The 24,202-nt window shown below is 52.2% G+C and overlaps 1 protein-coding gene across 1 annotated transcript; it reads left to right on the top strand.

Annotated features, from left to right (window-relative positions):
- Window positions 1-1,283: 1,283 nt before the first annotated feature.
- CDHR1 (cadherin related family member 1) lies at window positions 1,284-23,764 on the top strand. The gene is made up of 17 exons (XM_030335109.1): window positions 1,284-1,360; window positions 1,962-2,057; window positions 3,015-3,160; window positions 4,148-4,198; window positions 5,386-5,475; window positions 6,902-6,988; window positions 8,219-8,335; window positions 9,416-9,559; window positions 11,389-11,467; window positions 12,800-12,900; window positions 15,483-15,686; window positions 16,184-16,336; window positions 17,849-18,013; window positions 18,507-18,574; window positions 19,043-19,271; window positions 20,405-20,662; window positions 21,346-23,764. The coding sequence occupies exons 1-17, from the start codon at window positions 1,306-1,308 to the stop codon at window positions 21,880-21,882; spliced, it is 2,580 nt and encodes an 859-aa protein (XP_030190969.1). The 5' UTR covers window positions 1,284-1,305; the 3' UTR covers window positions 21,883-23,764.
- The last annotated feature ends 438 nt before the right edge of the window (window positions 23,765-24,202 follow it).

Genomic DNA, 24,202 nt, shown 5'->3' with positions numbered 1-24,202 from the left:
AGGCCATCCTGGGGAGTGACGAAGCTTGGGCCAAACGTGACCTCCCTGTACCCCCCATGAATAGAAGGGGGACAGGCGGCTTCTCTAACTGAAGTCCAATGTCAGAGCAAGAGAATGAGGGTCCAGCCTAGGGAAATCTCCCAACAACAAGAAGGCTCCTGAGTTTCCCTGCTTTTCCTACTTATCAGCATCCAGGGCCCTCATAGCAGTGCCCTGCTTTGCCTAAATGTCCTTCAGGGATACAGGGCTCGCTACTCCTGGGGCTGTCCATACCTGTGCTGGCCAGCTGTGTTAGCAAGTCTGTCCAGGATGGGGCTTGATTCTGTCTTCAAGCTGTTCACCCTTCCTTACAAGGCTTGAATGGGTCTGCTGTTTCTCCATGGTCACCCATGGGGACAGGGAGTGAGGCCAGCCTGCTATCTGGTAACTTCTGCCTCCCACCTTAGTGGAGACTTGTATGCCCTCCGTGCTGCTTACCACATATATGGACCCCCACTAGTGTTCACACTAGTGACCCCACCCGCTGGGACAGCTGGCCTGGCCTGGCCTGGGGGAGAGGGCAGGAAAGATTTGAGATCCCAGAGAGGTGGGGCTGATAACCCTCCTCTTTGTTTTTCATCTCACCCCCACCCCAAGTCTTCAGGGGCACCATCCTAGGAATCCGTTTGCCCCTGGAGGGCAAACCCGCCCCCTAGTCGATACACCACCTTTTCTTCCCTGCTCCTTCCTCCTCTTGGGAGGGAACCCTCTTGTCTCAGGCTGGGCTGTTCCTTGCCCGCCGCTGTTCTACAGCCTGGAACGCTCAGGTTCAGAGAGTGGCAAACCCCCTCAAAGTCACAGTGCAAGTTCAGGAAAAGGGATAACTCCAACAGAGCCCAGGCCCTCCAGAACTTGGGGACCGCCAGAAGCCCCAGCTTCCAGTGCCGTGCTCAGGGCAAAGACCTGGCCCCTTCCCCAGCTACAGAGCTGGGAACCCCTTGGCGCCTGCGCTCCAGACCTGGGCGAGGGGGGCGTGGTGGGAAGAGGAGTTGGCAGTGACCCCTCCCGGCCCGCCGGCGGCTGGAAACCGGTACCCTGAGCTTAGCGCACTAATTGGTCTCCTCTGGCGGCGGCGGGAGCGCTCCAGCTGCGCGGGGCCGAGCGGTGTCATCCGCTTAGCGCCCTCGCGCCACCCACCGCGCCCGCCCCGCGCCCCTCCCGCCGCCGCCCCCACCGTCGTCTCTGCACTCCGCGCGGCCCGGGGAATGCTCCGCGCTCCCGCGCCCGGCCCGGCTGCGGCTCGCGACACTCTCTGCCCGCGGAGACATGAGGCGCAGCCCGCGGGCCGCCCTGGCGCTGGGGCTGCTGCGCCTCTGGCTGGGTGAGTGGGCGCGGGGCCCCGCGCCCGGGGTGGAGGGCGAAGCGTGGGTACTGGCACTGCCCGGGTGGGCGCCGAGACCGAGCTCCGGGCAGCTCACTTCCACAGTGGGACTCGGGCTGGGGGATCCGGCGGGGTGGGGTGATCCTTCCAGCTGCCCGGGCTCGGCAGGTCCTCTGGAGAACGCAGACTTGGGGCCAGGACCCTCGCTGCCCTCGGCTTTTTCAGAGCAGGGTGGGAGGTTTGGCGGCTTCTCTGAAGGCTGCTGGGGCAGGGGAAGGTGTCCCAGCTCCCAGTGTGACCTTGGCCAGGGCACCGTTCCTCTCTGGGCGCGGGTTCCCCGTCTGTCCCTTGATGGGTTGAGATTGGCCGCTGCCTGGGTTCTAAGTGCCCGCGATGGTGCGCGTCCCTGACAAGCCAGAGCAAACCCTGGGCGTGAGGGAGGTGGCGGTGGCGCTCTCCGGAGCTCCCCAGCCCCAGTCTGTAGGCGTGCTGCCATTGGGGAAGAGACTACCAGCCTGCCCAGACTGGGACCAGACGTGTGACCACACTGGTGCGAAACGGCCCTTCCGTGTGTCTGTTCTCCTGTCTGTTGCCTTCCTAGCCCAGGCCAATTTTGCCCCGCACTTCTTCGACAACGGGGTGGGCAGCACCAACGGAAACATGGCCCTGTTCAGCCTCCCGGAGGACACCCCTGTAGGTGAGGAGCCCTGGCACCAGCCCCCTGTTGGTCCCCCGGAGGGTGGCCCGCGTTCCCCTGGACACAAGGACTGAACCCGTGATTCCTCTGTGCCTATGGAGACACCCAGTGCCAGGCTGTGGGCCCTCCTGGGGCACCCTGTTTGTGCTCCGAACTCCCCAGGGCAGTTGCAGGAAAGGAGGTCACGGCTGTCATGGAGACCTAAGCCAGTCCAGTCCTAGAGGCCCGGCTGCAGGTCCAGAGACAGGGCTGCCCCAGACAGCAGGCAGTAGTTGGTAGCGTGATGATAACCCCTGGGGTTGGCCACAGCACTGCCCCTGACTCACTGTGTGACCTTGAGCAAATATACTTACCTCCCCGAGCCTCAGATCTTTAGGCTTTAAAGAGGCCTAAGAACATCCAACTTGCTGGGATACTCATGGGAAAGGGGGAAAAGCGGAAAGAGGAGATTCTCCCTTCTCTCTCTCTCTCTGTCAGGGCCGAGAACTCTGAGCAGAAGGATAGCAGTGTGAATGAGGCACCTATTCAGAAATCCCCGAGGAGCTAATCCAGGCGTGGGGGCACAGTGCTGCACAGTCCTGCCTTAATGGCTTCTCCCTTTTCTCCCATTCGCCATACCCAGGGAACCCCAATCTTGGCTGCTGGCCCAGTCATCACTACCAGGCAGAGGCCCTGGAGTTAGGCACAGCAGACCTGAAGCTCCTGTGTCATCTGTATTGTAGATTACAACCTGCACAGTGGCTGATACTCACCGACAGTTATGAAGAATTGTCATAAAGAGTGGGAAGCAGCTAGCAGGGGTGAGGCCTGCAGCAAATGCTCACTTCAGGGCAGTACCTTTGGCACTGAATTGAATACCCACTTTATAAACAGTTGAATCCTTGGTCCTGAATAGATGCCGCTTTTAGGAAGAGTTGGGTCCCAGATTCTAGTCTCCTCTTCTGTGTCTCTTTCCAGGTTCTCATGTATACACCCTAAACGGGACAGACCCTGAGGGAGACCCCATCTCCTACCACATCAGCTTTGACCCCAGCGCTAGAAGCGTCTTTTCTGTTGACCCCAATTTTGGAAATATCACCTTGGTTGAAGAGCTGGACAGAGAGGTATGGGGAGGCATGAGAAGTGATGCCTGCCAGGTGTGCAGACAAACCTCGGTGGGCTAGAAGGTTCCCTTGAGCTCATTCCTGGAGTGGTCTTGTAAGCCGCAGAAAACTGACAGCAGATCAGGACTGGAAAGAGTGTTTTGGTTTGGTGTGGTGTGGTTTTTAGTGTAAACTTTATGCCCAACATGGGCATGACCCTGAAATCAAGAGTCGCGTGCACTACTGACTGAGCCAGCCTGGAAAGAGTGGTTTAGAGAGTGGGTCTGAGTTGGGTAAAACTCTAGCCCTCCACCCCTCTGCATCGTTCTGAACCTACAGGTGCCAGGGCATGGGTTCCCTTTCTCTTTTGAGACCCCTCACCTGGCTGGTGGGCCTAGCTGACAACATAACTGGACCTCCGCCGTGGGGTTACTGCCAGCTGCGGTCCAATGGCAGACTCCACCAGCCACAGGCCAGGGTAGAGAACAGAAAGGTTGGTCTCAGAGACTTCTGCAGGGACACAGAGGTGGAGGTATGACAGTGCACCCCTCCCTTGCATCCCTGGGGACCTAGTGACCTCAACATTCTTCCTCACTCAGGTCCCACCATGGACTCAGGAGTGCTTGAGACACTGCAGACCTGGGCTGTAGAATATGGAGAGGTGTGGGAAGATAAGGGGAAGAAAGAAAAGAAAAGGGAAACATCAGCTCCCTGGAACTTCCACCACACTAGGTTAGCATCTGTCCTCAGTCTAGCAGGGGAGCATTCTCTCTTGGTGCCTCAATAATACTGAGGGTTTAGGAGAACCCCTGATGTGCCAAGACCTGAAACAAGGTCTCAAGCATGGCCAGAGGCAGCTTTTGGCCACCCTGCCTTGCACCAGAACTCCCTTGAAATGCCCAGGTCTGCTCTGGTTGGCTCAGTGGGGGCAGGGAGAGCTCCCCCCAGCCTCAGGGTCCCCAGATACATCAGATTCCCATACACTCACTTAATCTTTATGCTTTACAGAGAGAGGATGAGATTGAAGCCATCATCAGCATTTCTGACGGCCTGAATCTGGTAGGTGCCCCCGAGCTGCCCCCCCCACCCCCATCAGCACTAGCACCCTGGGCTTGACCACAGTTCCCCCTCCAGTCTCCTAGGGGCTCTCTGGCAATCCCAAGCCCACAAGACAGGGCTTCACCGAGTGAGGCCAGTGGGGAGGCTTTCCCATCTGCCTCTTCCAACCAGCTCCTGCCCATTCACCCAGGATTAACACCTGGGTACCCAGACTCTAGCTTCTCACTCACCTCCTTCCCCTCAGTCGTCACTTTCACCCAGCCCTCACCAGTGCCTGCCAAGATGATCACAGGGGTTTCTCAGCTTCCAGGCTACCTGACCCCAGTCCATGTCTGAATTTCAGCCAGAGCTATCACTGTGAAATGTTAGACCTGGCCACAGCCCCACTCGGGAAGCACTAACAGTAGGCCACTACCCTCAGGATGAAATCCAAGCCCCAGTCTCGCATGCAGGGTCTCTCCATCAGGCACTGTCTGCCTCGCCCACCTTCTCTACCACATTCACCCTCCCAACCATCTAGCCATAAATCTGCTTATATTCTCTGAACTCTTTGCCTTTGCATGTGTTGTTCCTTCTTCCTGACATACTTTTCCACCTCTTTCCCTCTCACCTGACAAACTGTTGCAGAGTTTAAATCTCACTCCTGCTGAAGTGAAGTGAAGCCTCCCTGCTGTCCCCTACCACAGGCTGAGCTAGATGCCCTCTTTTCAGGGCCTCTGGGGACACCCTCCTATACCATGCACCCACAACCCCACAAAAAGGGGGGGGACATTTTCCTAGGCCGTGGTGTACATGTTGCCTCCAGAGTCACGTAACGCATGGGCCCTGCCTACAGTACCTGGCATGCCACTGTTATCACCCTGAACAAGATCACCACCTTTCTTTTAAATATGAATTTTGCCCTGCCATCACATCCTGCAAAACACACACCATCAGACTGTGTCTTCTACCTCTGGGATGGAACACAGTGCTTGGGACCATGTGGTTGCTTAATAATATTTGTTACAAGAATGAATAAAAGCAGGAAGGAAGGAGGGGAGGAAGAAGGGGAGGAAGGGAGAGAGGGGGAGGTGAAGAAGGAGAAACAATGGGCAGAGACATACACCTGGGGCATTAGAGACCACTGTCCCTTTATTGCCCAGAAAGTCTCAACTGCCCCAGTTCCTGTCCCTTTTGTCTCTTCTCAGGTGGCAGAAAAAGTCACCATCCTGGTGACTGATGCCAATGATGAGGTCCCCAGTTTCATTCAGGAGCCCTACGTTGTCCAGGTTCCTGAGGTAAGCAAGGGGCCCCGAGGCAAGGCCAATGCACTCCCACCCCAGATCCGTGGCCTGCCCTTTGGGCTGCCCTGTGACCTGACCAGGGGGACCCGGCCCCCGAGTGAAGAGCACCCATTGCTCCCTACCTTCTGGAGAACCCTTCCTCTACATGTCCCCCCACCTCTGTTGCCATCCCTCCCACATTTATTTTTATCCCAAGGAATGTCCATTAACCATTTTCCATTATAATCATAACGTACATTTATTGTCGGAATGTGAAATATGTAGAAAAGTAGAAAACAAAGTCTCAGAAATCACCCTCAATCCCTCTAGCTTGAGACAACATTGTTAAATTTTGGTGTAGTTCTTCCTAGTCATTTTGTGCTTATTGGATTTATTTTGTTTGCTTTATTTACATCGCTGTGACTCTATTAAACATACGCTTTCTGTATACTGTTTCTCACTTAATTTACAACATAAGCCTTTCCTCAGTAATTGTAAAGTGTAGGTAACTATCATTTTAATAGTTTCCATTTAGTGCACATTCCATCGTGTACCAAAGTATTCCTTTATGTTTGGATATTTAAGATGCTTTAAAGTTTTGTTGTCATAAGAAACATCAAATTCTGAACATAAAACGTCCATATGGATAATTAGAATGATTTCCTTAAGACATGGCCCAAGATTTGAAATGCCTAGGTTGAAAGCAGGAGAACCTGGGAAGTTCTTTCCAGAATGGCATGTATTTGCTCTCTCTCCCCTAGGCTGTGGGAGAGGGTTTGTCTCCCCATCCCTCACCAACACTGGGGATTCTCCAATTTTTTTTTTTTTTTAATTTTTTTTTTTCAACGTTTATTTATTTTTGGGACAGAGAGAGACAGAGCATGAACGGGGGAGGGGCAGAGAGAGAGGGAGACACAGAATCGGAAACAGGCTCCAGGCTCCGAGCTATCAGCCCAGAGCCAGATGCGGGGCTCGAACCCACAGACCGCGAGATCGTGACCTGGCTGAAGTCGGACGCTTAACCGACTGCGCCACCCAGGCGCCCCACTCCAATTTTTTTAATGTTTGCTAATTCAGTAGGAGGAAGATATTTCATTTTGGCTCTAAATGATATATATGTGATCCCTGGTAATGCTGAATGTCTCTATTTATTAACCATTTCCCCATTTCGTATTTAAGCCCTTTGTCTGTTTGGAGTCTTAGTTTTGGACGATGTTTGTTTGCTTCTCTTCTCCCCTTCCTTCTTTCCTGTGCTCACTTGGACTTTGGCCTGTCTTCTCCATGGGTACTCCCTGGTTAATCATCACCTTTTCACCTCTTTTTAGCCCTTCGTGCCCTAATTGCACCTTTCCATGGCTCCTTTACCCTCAGTCCCCTGAGCATTCTGTCACTGCCTCGGAACTGATCCTCCCCCCCCCTCCCCGTCACTGTGACCCCTCAGGACATACCTACTGGGAGCAGTATCATTAAGGTCCATGCAGTAGACAAGGACACGGGTTCTGGAGGGAGTGTCACCTACTTCTTGCAGGTAAGGAGAGGCATACTGGTCATAACCAGAGGCCTGGACTAGAGGGGGACACCTGGATGGCCACCGCCTCCCTCACCAAAGCACTTAGGTCCGGGTCTCCACTATTCCCCAAAGATTGTCAGAGAAGTCACATCAGACTCACAGGGACATGAGAGGGGCCTGAGTGGGAGCCATCTTCCCCTGAACGGCCCACGCTGGCTCCCTCTGAGTTCCCCTGCCACCCTGTCCTTGGACCTCCGGGACCCTCAGCTCTCCACCCTCAACCTCTTCCCCAGGAGAGGCACTGGGCACACTGCACCCACACGGGGTGGAAGAAACCTGCCTGGGCCTAGAACTGTGGAGATCTGTCTAAGGAGGAGCAGAGCTGTGACCCCCCCCATCCCACCTCTATCCATCACCCCTCCACCCCACCAAAGGCAGAGACCCCTTCCTGAACCTCCTCCTTCTCCCTGGGTTCCACAGGAACCAGCTGCCCTCCACACAGCCGCTGCTTCTGTAACTGTTCCTCTTCTTTCCACATTTAGTCACTTGCTGTCACAATTGTCAAGGCAGTACACCTTGGTGGCTAACAACACGGGTACTTGAGAAATCCCCTGGGCTCCACATGTACTGGAGAGATCCCACTGCCTCCTCATGGGCCCTTCAGCCTGTTATCTAACCTTCCGAGCTCACTTTCCTCACGTGTAGAATTCGAAAGATGAAAGCACATTTTCATGGATTCTTGTGAGGACTAAATACGTGCACAGCTCTGATAAATAGCCTGTGACACACAGTAACCCTTTTCTAGATTGAGGATCATCTCCTGTCCCCATCCACCTTCAACCCCCACCCCCACCCCCACCCCAAGCTTCCTGGAACTGGCCCATTGTCACTTATTTGCTGGGGTTGAAAGATCCTGAAGGCCCTCTCCATCACAGTGGCTTCTGAGCCCCACTTCCTCTAGGTTACAGCGCTCTGCTGGCCATTTCTACCTGCTGGAACCTCCAGGCCAGAGCCTAGCTGGAAGCTGAGCAGCAAGAAGTGCTAAGGCGCTGCTGGAAGCATGCTGAGGGGCAGGAGGGGGACCCTAGGGGCCAGAAAGGCTGAGTGCCCTGGAGGTTAACCTCAGCCCCAAGGCCAGAGTTCCTGTGATGAAGGCCAGTGAAGACACCCTTTCGGTAAAGCAAAACAGGCACTTCTGGGGCGGCCTGGGTCCCTCTCCGAGGACCAGCCTTCCCTTCACTCTTACAGAATATGCATACCACCAAATTTGCCATGGACCGCCACAGCGGTGTGCTGCGCCTCCGGGCTGGGGCCACCCTGGACTACGAGAAGGCCCAGGCCCATTTTGTCACCGTGGTTGCCAAGGTAACAGGGCGGACTAGGGAGCATCTGGTTTTTCTTCAACCTTTGTCAGAGGAAGCTACCCTTGGATTGGAAGAGTTGGGTCCTATGAGGGAGTGGGGGAGGTTTGGAGGGCTGAAGGTAGGATGGGGATGGGGTAGGGGTACGGCTGCTCAAAGCCTCTGTTGAGTGGACTCTGCCCAGACAGGGACATAGTCTCCAGGGAGGCTAGAGTCTTTGGGTTGCAGAGGGCATATTCCCTCCTGGAAGAGGGTGTATGCCCCATCAGGACTGACGAGCCAGGGTCCCCTCTGGAGGACTAGGTGGCCATGGCCTGGACACCCATGCTCCCTCACATCTCCCATGACCTGGCCTCTAGGCACCTCCCTCTCTCTGCCTGGGCTTGCTCACCTCACCTGTTCCTCTTTGTGTGATCGGTGACCCTTCATGAGCCTCGGTTTCCTCATCTGCCCACCCATGAGGCTTAACTGAGTTTCTCATACTTCTAAAGTGCATGGTGTGGGACCTGCAAGTCGGCAGGTGCTCAGCCAAAGTGGCTGCTCTGTCCCCTGAGGGCAGGAAACCCTAGCTGTCCCTCTAGACCCAGCATTTTCTTTTCCAGGAAAGGAAAGGCCCCTGCTGGTCACATATTGGCCACAGGCCATCCCACTGCAGCCTGCACCACCTGCCCAATACTCCACCGAGGGCTGGGCTCGCTGGGCACACACCTTCATCATGTAGACTCAGGCAGGGGCCCAAATCATGTCTTAGTAGGTCCTTAGGTGTTGGAGGTTAGTTCCTGGTGGGAGGGGGAATTTGGCTCTGACCCCCTCCTCTTCTGCCATTTGTCGGACATGATCTCCCTGGAGAAAGAACTCTCCAAAGGAACACTTTTGAGTGCCTAGTGCATACCAGGCACTGACTAAAGACCTCCATGCATCATCTGATTTAAATGACCCTTATGAGGGGGAATTATCTCCAGGTGATACAGGAGCAAACAGAAATCAGAGAGGGCAGCTGGCCCGGAGGCCAGTAAGAGACAGAAACCAGATTGTACCAGGAGTCCAGAGCCCAACCTCTCTTCACTCTCTGCTTCTTCCCCAGGATGGTGGAGGGAGGCTTCGAGGGGCTGATGTGGTGTTCTCAGCCACCACCACGGTCACAGTCAATGTGGAGGACGTGCAGGACATGGCCCCTGTCTTCGTGGGCACACCCTACTACGGCTATGTGTATGAGGACACCCTTCCGGTGGGTGGCTGTCCCCTCATCCCAGTGTCCCCTCCAGATGCCACTACCCCTGGTTCCCCTGTGGCTTGGCCCTGGGTCACCCTCTTCACATGGATGGCTCTGGACTGACTCAAGCTCAGCCCATGAACATGTCCTTTTGCCTGTGGGAGTGTAGGGGGGAAGAAGCAGGGGCAGTGTGTAGAGCACCTGCCAGGAGCCAAGACTGTGCCACGCCATTTCTTCACTCATTCAAACTTACTCAAACCCGGCTGCAAAGGTTCAGCCCCTCAAAAAGGCTGAGAAGAGAGGCTGACAGGTGGCCCATGGCTGTGGTTTGGGTGGAGCCTTTTCTACACCTTGTGGGGGCAGTGGGGGGGGGGGTGAGATTCCTTTGTGCCTCCCCAACTCAAAGCCCATAGCTTCGGGTTCCTCAGACCAGTAGTTCTCCCACAGTTTGATGCCGAGCTCCCACAACCCTTGTCAAATGTCATCCACAGGTGTGGCTTGTCCCGCAAGCCAGGCTCCAAGGCCAGCGTCAGCTTCCTCCCCCTCAGTGCAGTCTTTGTCCCTGGTGTTTGGGCTACTATGCTTGTCTTTGGGTCTCTTAGGAATGGCACTCCCCCTGGGCCTGGCACCTGCTGCCTGGCATCCCCTCCACCCCTGAGCCCTCACCAGCCCCCTAGCACCCAGCCCATCTCCCCACTGTGCCCTTAGCCCTCTGCCTGAAATGTGCCTGCAGACCTAATACACCCCGCCTTTCTCAGGTCAGCCCAGGCGCTGCTTTCCCTGACATCTTTGGTCGAGATGGGAGCTCCCCTTCTCTGGGGGATGCACACCCCTCCTTGGGGTACCTGCATGTATTTACATGCCCCCTCAGCTCAGCCAGACCATGAGCTACCTGTAGGCGGAGACCAGGTTGGGGCCAAACCCCATACAACCGCAGCTCAAGGACCCTGGAACTGAATTGCAGTCTGAATTTTTCCTCCCCAGGCTCTGAGTATTCTAGGATCTATGAGACAATGCAGATGCTCACTGAGGACCCCTCACGTGCTGGGCCCAAGCTAAGATACCGCTGCTCCCGAAGCTGGCAGCCGAGTAGTAGAGATGAGCACAGAGTGGTGGGAGAAATGCCGGGCTCCTCTAGGGGGGCGCTGAAGACAGGCTAGGGGGAGGCCAGCTGTCCTGCTGGAATCTAAGGCCGGACAGTTTTGCTCAGGGAGAGCAGGCGGCATGTGGCAGTCAGGAAGCAGCCATGAGTGTGGACAGGCCGAGGAGAAGTGCCTGAGGAGGAGGCTTAGAAGGGGGCGGCTGGCTGAGATGGAACAGGCTTGCTGGGTGTGGCATCGCTGCCCAAATCTGTCAAATGGCACCCCAGCCAGGGCCACAGGAGAGCATCCTGGTTTCTGGGCTTTGCATTGGACCCCTCTGTGCCCGGCTCCTCTCTCACCTGTCTCTGACCTCTCCCCACCATGTACCTCTGCAGGCAAAAGGTGAAGGAGGCAGGGAGGGTGAGGCTCGAGGGTAGGACAGTAGAAGCCAGACTTGAGTGTGGCATGTAGGAAAGAAAGGGTAAGAGGAGGAGGCCCACTCAGGAGGCCTGAATGTCCCTGGGCAGCCGTGTGCTAACCTATGTGGAGGGGAGAAACAGGGCTTGGGCTGTCTCTCCCTCCAGCCTGGGGAGGTCAGTGGGTGCTATGATCTCTCTGCAGAGCAGGTGTGTGGCCACACAGAGGCCTGGCCCTTTTCTTGGGTGGCAGTGGGGCCTCCTCTCTTATGGGGGCAAGTATCTGGGGAGGGGGGAGCCCTATCATCACCCAGCGACCTCAGGCAGCTGCTTCTGTTCCCTCAAGGGCTCGGAGGTACTGATGGTGGTTGCCATGGATGGAGATCGGGGCAAACCCAACCAAATTCTTTACAGCCTCTTGAATGGTGAGTCTGGGGAAGCTTTGGGGACAGGCCCATCACTGGGCTGTGGCTTCTACTCCCTGGGCGACCAGAGTGAGCTTTCCAGACCTCTCTGGTCCCTGTTTCCTCATCTATAGAACCAGAAGTACAAGATGCATGAGACGGGCTGGGTCCATCTAGGAGGTGATGAGTCTCCTTGGGCATGTGCTCCAGACCCTGCCTTATCACTCTGTCCAGCAACAAGGAGAAACATGGGGTTGGATTGGGGGACTGAGAGCAACACGTGAGGCACCAACTCATGTCCCTTCACCCTAAGCACATGCTGATTAACAAGAGGGAGTGGCAACATTTCTTACACTTTTAAGTTACTGTGTTTTTTATTGTCATACTTTAAAACTTCTGGCCTAGAGCATATAGTTGAATTAAAAGAATTAAATGCAACGATGATATGGTATCTCCTACTACTAGCTCTGTATATGGATGAGCAGACTGAGGCTCAGAGAAGCTAAAGGGCCATGCCACATTCCCACTGGACTTGAACCTAAGTCTTCTGGCTCCAAGTCTGTGCTCTTTGCACAACTGAGCAGCAACGGAGCAGGTCAAGCCGGCCCAGGTGGGCTCTATAGCCCCTGGTAGCTGGTCCCTGCAGCACCAGGCCCCTTGGTGGGATCATCATGCCTGGTGCCTGATTGCAGACATGCATATGTCTCTCTGTTCTCACTCAGACACCATTGCCTTCCCAACCCTTTCCCTTAGGATATGCCTGGTGCACACACTCCCTCCAGCATGCCTGAACATGCCACCATCACACACAGGCTCCTTTCCCCAGGCACGTGGACCCTTGACTGCCTCCTGTCCCCTCCCCTCCACTTCTGCAGCCTTTACACAATTACCAAGCACCCCACCCCCACCCCCATCTCTTCTCTTCTCTCCCTCTTCTGCTCTTCTTCCTGTAGCCTCTGGCCTCTTTCTTCCATCCCTCCCTTTCTCTCCTCTGTCTCCTCTTCCTTATTTCCCTTACTCTGTATCCGTTTCTCCCTTTCTCTTTCTATCACATACACACACATGCGCATACACACAGCACAGAAGAGAAGGAAAGTTCTATGGAACCTGAAACCAGACTCAGAAGTGAGTTTAAGTCCCAGCTCTACACTCGATGTGTAATTTTAGACAAGTTACTTAGCCCTTCTGAGATTCAGTTTCCTCATTGGCAAAATACAGATGATAGAATTACGTCCTATAGAGACTTCAGTGAGGTAGTACCTGAGGAGCACAGGGCCGGCTGCCTGGCATGGCTCCCCTGCGCCTTCCCTGGCCATGTGTGGAACTGCAGGACACATCTTTCCTCCTTGACAGGGAGTGACGGAGCCTTTGAAATTAATGAGACGTCTGGAGTCATCTCCGTCACGCAGAGTCCTGCCCAGCTCAGGAGGGAGGTGTATGAGCTGCATGTACAGGTACCCTCCCTCTAGCTTGGCCTTTCCTCCTGCCCTCCAGCCGTGGTGATGCGAACCAGTATCCCCACCACCAGCCCACCCTCCACCCAGGGAGGGAGCTAGATGTTGCTCCAAAGAGCACCCATGTCACATAGCCTGCGTGAAGGCTGCAGCAGACACACACAAAGTCTCTGGAAAGGGGAGACATGAATTCACAAGGAAGTAGGACTGAAGCAGCAATGCCTTGAGTATGGGTAAGACCCAGCAGGTGGACTCTGGTGGAGGGCATCGCTGGTGGGAATGGGGGCGGAGTGCAGGCACTGTGGACTAGGAAGCCCCATGAGATGAGGCTGGAGGTGATGTGCACATGATGTACTGGGGAAGCAGCAAGGAGTCATGGGACGGCAGCAAAGTGTTTAGACCACATGTAGACAGAGAAAAAGGTTGGATCCCAGGCTGGAACTGGAGGAGCAAAGGCCCCAGATACAAAATATAGGTTTTTCCCCAGAACAGAGCCAGCTTTGTGGGCATGTGGCCTGTGCAGTTACACAGGGACCACTGTTAGAAGAGTCCCATGCTGGGTGTAAGGCTCTGCTCTTGCTGTCTTGAAATTCTTAATAATTTTTTAACAAGGGGCCCCATATTTTCATTTTTCACTGCACATTATGTAGCTGGTCCTGCCCAAGAGCAGTAAAGAGCCATTGAAGGGTTTTGAGCAGGATCAGGGAAAAGCTCACTCTGGCTTCTTTAGACCAGGATGATTCTCAGATTTAGAGAGTCTGGCAAACAAAGATTTCCAGGACCTAGTCCTGGCAACGGGAAATTGGTGTGTCCTTGAGAAATGCAAGACTCTGCATGTTGTGAGCCCCCAGGTGATTCTGGTCCAGTCCCAGGAGAGGGTTTGAGAACATTGGTCCCAACTTGAGTTTGGAGGGAACTGGGTGAGAGGCAGGGAGGCAGAGCCATTCGTCAAGGTGATAAATGGGGGAGGGGGGACCTGTGCAGATGAGGGGAGGTGGAGTGGCATAAGGAGACAAACTGCAACATATGGAGGAGGCAGACTCCACAGAATGTGACTGTAAGGAAAAGGAGCGACTGTAGTGACTGTCGGGAAAGGAGAAGGATGAGGGATCTGGGTGGTACCGTGCTATCAGGGGTGCAGGAAAGGAGGCAAGTTGGGTAGGACAGACATGGGGCATTCTGCTGTCTCTGGGATGCTCAGATTGAAACACAAAAACTTGTGTATACAGGTGTGGAACCTGGGGAGACAGTGTCTGCATACAGGTGGCTGTGGAAGAATGGGTTTGGGGAATGGAATCACCTAGAGGATGGCTGTGGGGACAGAGGAATCACTGGCCAAGAACATAGCTCTGGGAGCATCAGAGGCTGAGTGAGGCAGGAGCAGGTGAAAGAAACCTAGGAGAGATCAGAGAGGTGGAGGGGAGCCTGCAGAAAGCAGAGTCCCATTAGCAGAGGGCTAGAACCCTCAGGAAGGCAAAAGAAAGTGGCAGTGCTACACGCAGCATGGAAATTAGTGTGAAGTGTCTCAGTTGGGGATGGGCTGAGAGCTGAGTGGGAATTAGGAAATGGAGACAGCAGGTGTAGGCTTCTGAGAAGGGAGTCATGGTAGCAGCTGGGGTGTGATGAGTGGTGTCCGGGGAGCATAGTGAGACCAGAGCATGCTTCTAGAACAAGGGAAGGGAGGTTCTTGATTGTCTCTGTCACATGGAGTGGTTCACACAGAGCCTGTGGATTCTCAGCCCTGGCTTTGCAGCCTGTATTAGTTATCTGCTACATCTCCAAACCTCCCCTCTCTGCAGCCTCCACCCCTGGCCAAATGGACACCAGGACAGAATGTGGCAGAACTGGGGTTTGAACCCAGATCTGTCTGGCTATAAAGAAAGGCCACTATGGTGAGATGGAGAGACTGCTGATTAAGAAATCAGACACACCTGAGTTCTTCCTAGTCCAGTTCTGCCACTCACTAGTGTGTGGCCCCAGGTGACTGCTTCACCCCTCTGTGCCTCATCTGCGAAATAGGATTAGTAACAGCACTGTATTGTTGCCTATGGCTGTTGTAACATTACCACAAGCTTAGTGTCTTAAAACAACACACATTCATATCTCACAATTGCTGTGGGTCAGGATTCCAGGCTCGGTGTAGTTGGGTCCTCAGATTCAAGGTCTCTTATTGTAGCTGCCATCAAACTGTCAGCTGGGACTGGATTCTCATCTGAAGGCTTGACTGGGGTAGGATTGTCTTCCAGGCTTACATGGTTATTGGCAGGATGGAGTTCCTAGTGGGCTGTTGGCTAGAGGTGACGATTAGCTCCTTGAAACATGAGCCTCTACAACATAGCTGCTTGTTTAATCAGAGCCAGCAAGGGAGAGAGTCTGCTAGAAAACAGAAGTTACAGTCTTTGTGGTCTAATCACCAACTATATCTCATCACCTTTGCCATGTGATATCAGAAGCAAGTTGCTAGGGCAGGCCATACTTAATGAGAGGGAATTACACAAAGGCATGAATACCTCAAGCTGCGAATCCATGGGGCCATTTGGAGTTGCCTGCCACACAGCAATAGCCACCTGTCCCTATCCCAGGTGACTGAGGTCAGCTCTGCAGGGATCCCAGCTGCCCAGGCCATGGTCCCAGTCACCATCAGGATCGTGGACCTCAACAACCATCCGCCTACGTTCTATGGAGAGAGTGGACCCCAGAACAGATTTGAGCTGTCTATGTATGAACACCCACCTCAGGGAGAGATCCTGCGGGGCCTTAAGATCACTGTCAACGACTCAGACCAGGTGTGTGGTCCTGCCCTCCACCCTGTCTTCCAAGAAGCCAAAGCTGAGAGAGTGCACCAGTCTTCACCGCTTATGTCCCAGGGGCCTTGCAGGTGTTAAAATGAATGAAATGATGGTGTAACCAAGAGAGAGACGTGGGAGAGTAGCTAACCAAAGACCTTTAGGTTAGCCTAAAGACATTTACAATCAATTAAAAAGTAAAACCAGTCAAATAAAAGCCCCTCTATATCTGATCTTGTAGAAAGGCATTTGTGAATGCATCCTGTCACCTCCTATGCCCAGCAGAGGGCCAGGCTGTCAGTGTTTGGGACCTTGCTTAGTTATCATAGTCTGCTAAATCCTTCTGATCCTTAATGGCCTGACCTATAGAAAGAAATAATAATACTCACCTCCCAGGGCTAAGGGCATATGAAGGTTTCTTGCTTAGCATGACTATCTAATGAGTTTCTATTCTTATTCATCTTCCCTGTTTCCTCTCTCCAAACACTATTGCCCAGGGAGCCAATGCCAAATTCAACCTGCGGCTGGTGGGACCTGGGGGCATCTTCCGAGTGGTCCCACTGACAGTCCTGAATGAAGCCCAAGTCACTATCATTGTGGAGAACTCAGCTGCCATTGACTATGAAAAGTTCAAAGTGCTAACCTTCAAGGTAGGTGATACTTTGTACTGTCTTGAATGGGGGGTAGGGGGTGGTCCTAGGAGCTCATAGCAGCTCCTGGATTCATTCCTGAGGGGTCCTTGTCACCCTCTGCCCTTCCTGGCCCTCCAGTTTCCCTCAGCCCCTCTGCCCTTCTTGCTGACTGGGGGAGCAGGAGTGTGGGGGAAGAAGAAGGTGCAAGAGACCTCTCCACTGCTCACACAGACTCACCGCGTTCCTGGTTCTAAATTACGACTGTCCCCAGGAATGCAAAGGTGTTCAATGTGTCCTGTTCATAGATTGAGAGAGAAAAACTAGTTGATTATCAAGATAAACATGTTCCTCATATGCATTTAACATCTGTCACCAACTCTGATAAAAATTTTAGCAGAAGATGAAAAAAAGACTCCTTTGTATCTGTGATTATTTAAAATTATACACATATATAACTAATGAATATTATATATAACTATATAAATAATATATATTAATAAAAATGAAAAACAGATACCTCTTTGATATCTAAACTGTTATAATTATTTATAACACATAACTCTATAGCCAACATCATGCTTTGTGTTCTAAAACCAGTGTGTGAAGTCAGAAACAAAACATGGATGCCTGCTACCACCACCATTATTTAGTACTATTCCTGGAGTAACATTATTCCTGAATAAAGAAAGGAAATAAAAGGTATGAGTATTAGAAAGGAAGGGACAAAATTATCATTATTTGTAGGTAGTGTTATTGTTTGCTTAAACAAATCTAAGAAATGTTTGAAAAACAGAAACACATCAAAGCTGCTAATGTGATTGATTACAAACTTAATACACAAAATTGAAGAGTGTTCCTACATATGAATAATAGCAAAGAGAATAATGGAATAAAAGTTTCTCCTTTATAATAACAACTAAAAGATAAAATTCCTAGGAATTAGGCAAACAGGAAATACACAGCACCTAAATGATAATGAACACAAGAATTAAACAAAGGGATATAAAGAAGGCAAGATATGTAAAGGTGCACCCTGTTTAAAAAATGCAAATTCTCATCAAGTGAATAAAGAATCCAATGTCGTTCCAACTAAGTCTTACCTGGAATTTCCTTTCAGGTGGCGATAAGGTTTGATATAATTACATGGGTTTTTATCTGGAGGAATAAATTTCTAAGAATAGTCAGGAAAACAGAAGGAAAGAATATGAGGCAGGAACTTCCCTAACAAATACTAAATTATATTATAAAACAAAGTAATTTTTGAACTTGAAACTAAAAAGGAATATGCAAATCAATGGGACAAAAGAAATTGGCCCAAATACAACTATAAGAACTTCAAGAAAGCAGGCTTTCAAGACAGTGGTCCTTAGAGGCGCCCCTACAGGTGATGTCAGGCATCGCAGGCTGGCGGCTGAGAGTAAGGCAGGGCCAGGCAGGTGGGTGCAGGACCAGTGCTGAGATAGGAAGGGGGAAGGCTTTCTGCCCACTGACTGCCACCCAGACAGGTCCTTGTTTTCCTTCCTTTCCCAGCTCCTGGCCATTGAAGTGAACACTCCGGAGAAATTCAGCTCTACAGCAGATGTTGTGATCCAGCTCCTGGACACCAACGACAATGTCCCCAAGTTTACCTCCCACTACTACATTGCCAGGATCCCTGAGAATGCCCCAGGGGGCTCCAACGTGGTGGCTGTCACAGTGGGTTGGGGACTGGCCCAGGGATTGGGTCTGGGGTGGGGAGTCCCTACTGAAGGGGGCCTGATGAAATCAGACAAACCGGGGTTCCAGTTTGAATTGCAAAGCCCAAACTCATTAACTGTGTCCTTGGACAAGCTCTCTGAACTCTCTGAGGCTCAGTTTCCACTCCTGTACAATGGGGACTACAATACCCAGGATTATAAGGAGGACATAGGCATAAACCCTCAGCTCAGGGCACAGGATTCATCTCCTTCTCTATCCTCATTTACAAAGAAGGGATACATGTCTTCCAGATCTAAACCTTTTGTTTCCTTCAATAGTTGGTTTCATGGGCAGATAACTAGGGCTCCAGAGAAGACCTCCAGATCAGTTTCTCTCCAGTTGGATAAACCCCAGTTCCCTTGTGTTGCCATTGAAAGGAACCCTCAGGTATATGAGCTGCCAATATGCCCTGACAAAGAGCAGGTGCCACTTGGAGCTCTCTCTCTTCCAGGCTGTAGATCCAGACACAGGTCCGTGGGGTGAAGTCAAATACTCCATCTATGGGTCCGGGGCAGACCCGTAAGTACATCCAGAATGCTGAACAGGGCCTCGGGCAAGGGATTTGGGAGGCAGGGGGGCAGAGGGGATCTGTGAGGAAGGCAGGAAAGGACAGGACCTGGGTTGGAGAAATGAGCAGGAGGGCCATGGGTGAAGGGAAGCAGTAGAGAGCCTGGGGCAGAAGTTCTGGGATCTGAGAGAAAAAGGGTCATCATGATGGCCTGGAGCTAGGGAGGGCAGGCCCTGGGAGGAGAGGGAAGGGCTGTGAGTCGGGTTAAGTTCAGGGTTAATAGGTGGATGAGTAGATGGGTGGGTCAGCACCCTCAGTCAGACGGCAAGGTGGAGGAGAGAAGCAGGTGGGCCACCTTGCAGAAGCTGCATAGTGCATCGAAGGCAGCTCATTCCTGCAGTCCACTCTGTGTGTGTGTGTGTGTGTGTGTGTGTGTGTGCGCTTATGCACACTCACGCCGAACTCCCCATGCCCTGCAGCTTCCTGATCCACCCATCCACCGGGATCATCTACACCCAGCCCTGGGCCAGCCTGGATGCTGAGGCCACTGCCAGGTACAACTTTTATGTGAAGGCAGAGGACATGGAGGGCAAATACAGTCTGGCCGAGGTGTTCGTCACTCTGCTGGATGTCAATGACCACTACCCTCAGTTTGGAAAGAGTTTCCAGGAGAAGACCATGGTGCTGGGGACCCCAGTGAAAATTGAGGTGAGCTTTGAAGGCAACTAAGCTTCCCTAAAAGCCTTGTTTTAGCTGTTGCAAGAGACACTGTGGTGTAAGAATTTATTTTAATTTATTTAATTTAAATAAACTTCAGGGACACCTGGGTAGCTCAGTTGGTTAAGTGTCCAACTTTGGCTCATGTCATGATCTCATGGTTCATGAGTTCAAGCTCTGCATTGGGCTCTGCACTGACAGCTGAGAGTCTGGAACCTGCTTCGGATTCTGTGTCTCCCTCTGTCTCTGCCCCTCCCTTGCTCTCTCTCTCTCTCTCTCTCTCTCTCACTGTCTCAAGAGTAAAGTTTAAAAAGTAAAATAAACTTTATTGGCTTCCCCCTGTGAGCAGGGGATATTAAGGTACCTTATATATCCCCATCCCCACCTCAATCCAGAAATAACCTCTAAGAAAAAAGATATTATTGCCACTTTACAAAAGAAATAATTGAGGCTCAGGCAGGTTTTTTTTTTAAGTTTATTTATTTATTTTGAAAGAGAGAGAGCATGTGAGCATAATCAGGGGAGAGGCAGAGAGAGAGAGAGAGAGAGAGAGAGAGAGAGAGAATCCCAAGCAGGCTCCATACTGTCAGCTCAGAGCCAGACACGGGGCTTGCACTCATATACAGTGAGATCATGACCTGAGCCAAAATCCAGAGTCAGGCACTTAACTAACTGAGCCACCCAGGTGCCCCAAGGCTCAGGCAGCTTAACTGTTTGGCTTGCCTTTGTTCACACAGCTGGTCAGCCTGCTTTCAAAGCAGTGCTATGCTGTACTGTCTTCCCAGTATGGAAAAAACTTGAACTCTGAAACCCAACATACTTGACTTTGAGCTTCCCCTCCTTTGATGTATCCATCCTTAGACAGGTCACCTATCATTCAAGCTTTTGTTTTTTAACAATACCTACTGCCCAGGCTTGATCTGAGAGTGGAATGTACTAATGCATGTAGAGGGCCCGGCACAGACCCTGGGTCATTCAGTACTTCCCCCAACTCCAGTCCACTCACAGTAGGGTTAGGACCATTTCCCATCAACCCAGCAAGCCAAATAAGACACACTGGGTTAACCATGGCGCACAAGTATCATTCTCGAGTCCCAACTCTGTCTGTCCTTCCTCACATGCAGGCCACGGACCAGGATGCAGATGAGCCCAACAACCTGGTGGACTATTCCATCACCCACGCGGAGCCAACCAACGTGTTCGACATTGACACGCACACAGGGGAGATCCGTCTCAAGAACTCCATCCGCTCCCTTGATGCCCTGCACAACATTACACCTGGTGGGGACTTCACGTGGTCCCTAGAGGTGCAGGCCAAGGACCGTGGCTCCCCATCCTTCAGCACCACGGCCTTACTCAAGATTGACATCACAGACACAGAGGTGAGTACCAAGTCTGGGTCAGAAGAGGGTCAGAAGACCAGCTCAGGCCTTGCTGAAACATGGTTAGAGGAAGAAGGGACCATCTGCAGCCTTCCTCCAAAAGGCACTCAACGCTAGCAAAGGCTGCCTGTGCCATCAGACACATAAGCTTTGGAATCAAGTTGAAAGCCTAGTTTCAACACTTATTAACAGTGTGACTTTGGGCTTTGCCAAGCCTCCACTTCCTTTCCTACAAAATGGGAAGAGTGATGGTTCCTTCACATAGGGGTTAAAAGGCATAAGTAAAATCATTATGTGTAGTTCTCAGCTCAGTATCTGGCAGAAAGTCATCATTAAGGGGTTCCTGATATATTTGGGCAGATGAAGCCCTCCATAACCAAAGGTAAGCCATACCCTAATCTCTCAAGTAGAGTCCAGCTAATGTAGGAGTTTTAAATCTGAAAGAGGTTGTTTGCGTCATGCTCTCTCTCTGTGCATTTTTCTGGAGAGCTGTATGCATCGCATTTTCTCTGGGTGCATTTTTTCTGGAATGAAACCCCTGGTGTTCATCAGATTCTCAAGGGATGCTTGACCCCAGAAAGTTTACAAACCATCAGGCTTAAGGGAGCTCATGACCCTTGCTCTGTCCTTCAGGGACCAGGAAGGAACAGCAGAATGCAGTTAGGGGGGCTTCTCTCTTCCAGATGCTGTCCCGGAGCCCCATGGCCGCCTTCCTGATGCAGACCAAAGACAACCCCATGAAGGCTGTGGGTGTCCTGGCTGGCATCATGGCCATCATTGTGGCCATAACCGTTCTCATCTCCACTGCCACCTTCTGGCGCAATAAGAAGTCTAACAAGGTCCTGCCAGTGCGGCGCGTGCTCCGTAAGCGGCCCAGCCCAGCACCCCGTGCCGTCCGCATCGAATGGCTCAAGTTCAGAAGGACCAAGGCTGCTGCCAAGTTTGTGCTCAAAGAGGATCCTCCTAATGAGAACTGCAACAACAACAGCCTAGGAAACACACTGCCCCCCAAAGCCCCAGCTCCCCCTCCACCACCCACAATGGCGCCCAACATGGGCACAGCCCACTGGACTGTGCCTACAGTCTCCGGCTCACTCACCCCTCAGCAACCCCAACGGTCACCAAAACCCAAGGTGGGAAGCCCCATCCAATCAGCTCTGGTCTCTGAGCTCAGGCAAAAGTTTGAGAAGAAGAGTGTGGGTAATAAGGCTTACTTCTAGCATGTGTCTTGTGGGCCCTAATTTCCCAACCCCAACTATCCCACTACTTGGGCCATGCTCCCCACTATCTTTTCCCTAGGGTCACCTGTGTTTTGTACAATGATGTAAGCCCCATATCCACGGCTCTGGACATGCTTTGGACAAGGGATTTCTCTGTTTATGGGATGCAACTGGCAAATACTTCCTCATCACCCAGATTGTTGGCACAGCTGTGATGCTCCCCGTTCCACAGAGACTGGGAATAGACAAAGAGCCAACTCTAAGGTGTCTATTACTCACCAACCTCAGACCTCACAGTCCCTCAGGTCCTCCTGGGGCATTAGCATCCTCAGTTGAGGAAGAGGGCCGTGGCCACATGTGACAAGGCCAACCAGAATCTGGATCCTGAAGCCTCCAGCTAAGAACAGGAGCAGGAAAAGGAGGTTCAGTTCTGGCTAAGGTTGTGATCAGTTGACCCTTGCAGGCTGTAGGAGAGCAAATGCATTCAGGGCAGGGTGGTGATGCACTGAAAACTGATGCTGACTGTGGGGCTATTCCTCAAAGTCATTGGAAAGATGTAGGATGGTGTCTGAGTAAAGACCGTGGGCCCCTGCTGTACATGTGTGGGACCAGAGACACAAAGGTATGGGATGGCCCCAGCCAGAGCTGTCCCAGGCAGGCCCAGAAATGTCCAAGCTAGCACCACGGTGGTAGTCCTAGAGGCATCTGGAAGAGCCTCAAGACCCTTCCCCAGGGTGCTGCCCCTGCCCCCCACCACCCAGGAGCCCTTGAAGAGACAGTGCAGAGCTGAGATCTGGAGAGACTTTTGTTTTTATCCAGCTCTTTTGCTCATGTGGTATAACCTTGGGAAAAGCTGTTTAAATTCCCTGATCACTTCCTTCCTTATTTGTAAAATGAAGAAATTAAGTCCTGGCTGACTCACTCACAGGTCCAAGGTGAGGACTGAAATAAATATGTGGTGACAAGGGCTTTAACCAAGTGCAAAGCAGCACAAATGCAGAGTATTTTTCTGCAGTCCAGTTCTCTGGGCTGCAGCTCCTCCAGAAAGTATTAGGAGCCCTTCACGCCATTCTGCCAAGCACCCCCAGGAGGTCCTGTGCAGGGTTTGAGTACAGCCCCTGACCTGTGGCAGCCAGACCTGGATGATGTCATTGCCCTTGACTCAGGCTCCTCCCGTCCAGTTATGCCCCACCACACCCCATGCAGCCCTGGCCAGCCAGTCAGAAAGGACCAAAGCCGGGCAGTACATCCATTTTGCCAAAATGACAAAAACGAGCTTCCACGACAGGAGCAGTGCTGGAGGCCACACAGCTGGTTGGTAGCAGACACCTGGTCTGAGGGCTTCTGACTCCTTGACATTTTCCTTTGGCCGGGCACACCTTGTCAACTTGTGACAACCTCCCCCAGGAGAGAAGACATGCAAGCCTCTATGTTTAATGCAGAGAAGTTCCGCCCAACTTTAAGGAAAGCTGCTCTATGAGGAATCTAGACGTGTGCAGGGAGAGGGAAGTAGAGCGATTCTTTGCATCTTGCTCCCCTCACTAACAACCGCTCTAGAGTATCGTCAGTGATTTTATTTAAACAGACTATATGCACATGTGGTTTTCCTGATTTCTGAGTCTGTGTTTTGAGGTGTTACTCAGTTACACTGGTGTGTAAGCTCCTTGCTGGGCTTTCTGCAGTCCCCAACCCAGAGTGTATTAAGAGGTGATTTCTAACAAGCTGGGAGCCCAGACTGAACCAATAGGCATTTTGCAGCCTGTGTTTCAGGAGAGGGCTGTGCTGGCTTATGTTTTCTCTCCACAGGGAATACACCATCTTTACATTTTGCATGCAATCAACCTCTTTTGTAAATGGTGAATAAAGTCTGTTAAGCAAGGGCCCAGCTGACCTCCTGTTCCCTGCTTACATAGACATTAGCTGACTCATAGAGACCAGTCTCCCTGGCAGCCAAGCTCAGCCTGCTTCCTGGTTCCTTCAGTGGGTGAATCCATCCAGCCTCTAACCCTCAGATCTGACTCTCTGGGGGGCTGCAAAAGTTTGTCCAAATGGCCATGCATATACCTCTAGTGGTAATACATTTACAGGGTTTGTCTATCTAATCATGCCCCATCGTGGGCCTGGAATGGGCTTTTGTCCTCAGCAGCAAAAGCTCCAGCAGGGCTGCTTGGAAAGGAATGGGCTCTGGAGCTAGAACTAATTTATCCCTCATTCCAGCCCAGAGAAGGCAGGGATTGGGCCTGGTGTGGACGTGAAGGCCTGGGAAGAAGTGTAGTCTCTGGGACAGCAGTCAGGAAAGCCTCTGGGCTAGAAGGTCAGG

Source organism: Lynx canadensis, chromosome D2, assembly GCF_007474595.2.
Source record: "Lynx canadensis isolate LIC74 chromosome D2, mLynCan4.pri.v2, whole genome shotgun sequence".
In the NCBI taxonomy this organism is placed as follows: Eukaryota; Metazoa; Chordata; class Mammalia; order Carnivora; family Felidae; genus Lynx; species Lynx canadensis.
The sequence above is the reverse complement of the archived record's forward strand: the minus strand, read 5'-3'. Positions and strand labels throughout refer to the sequence as shown.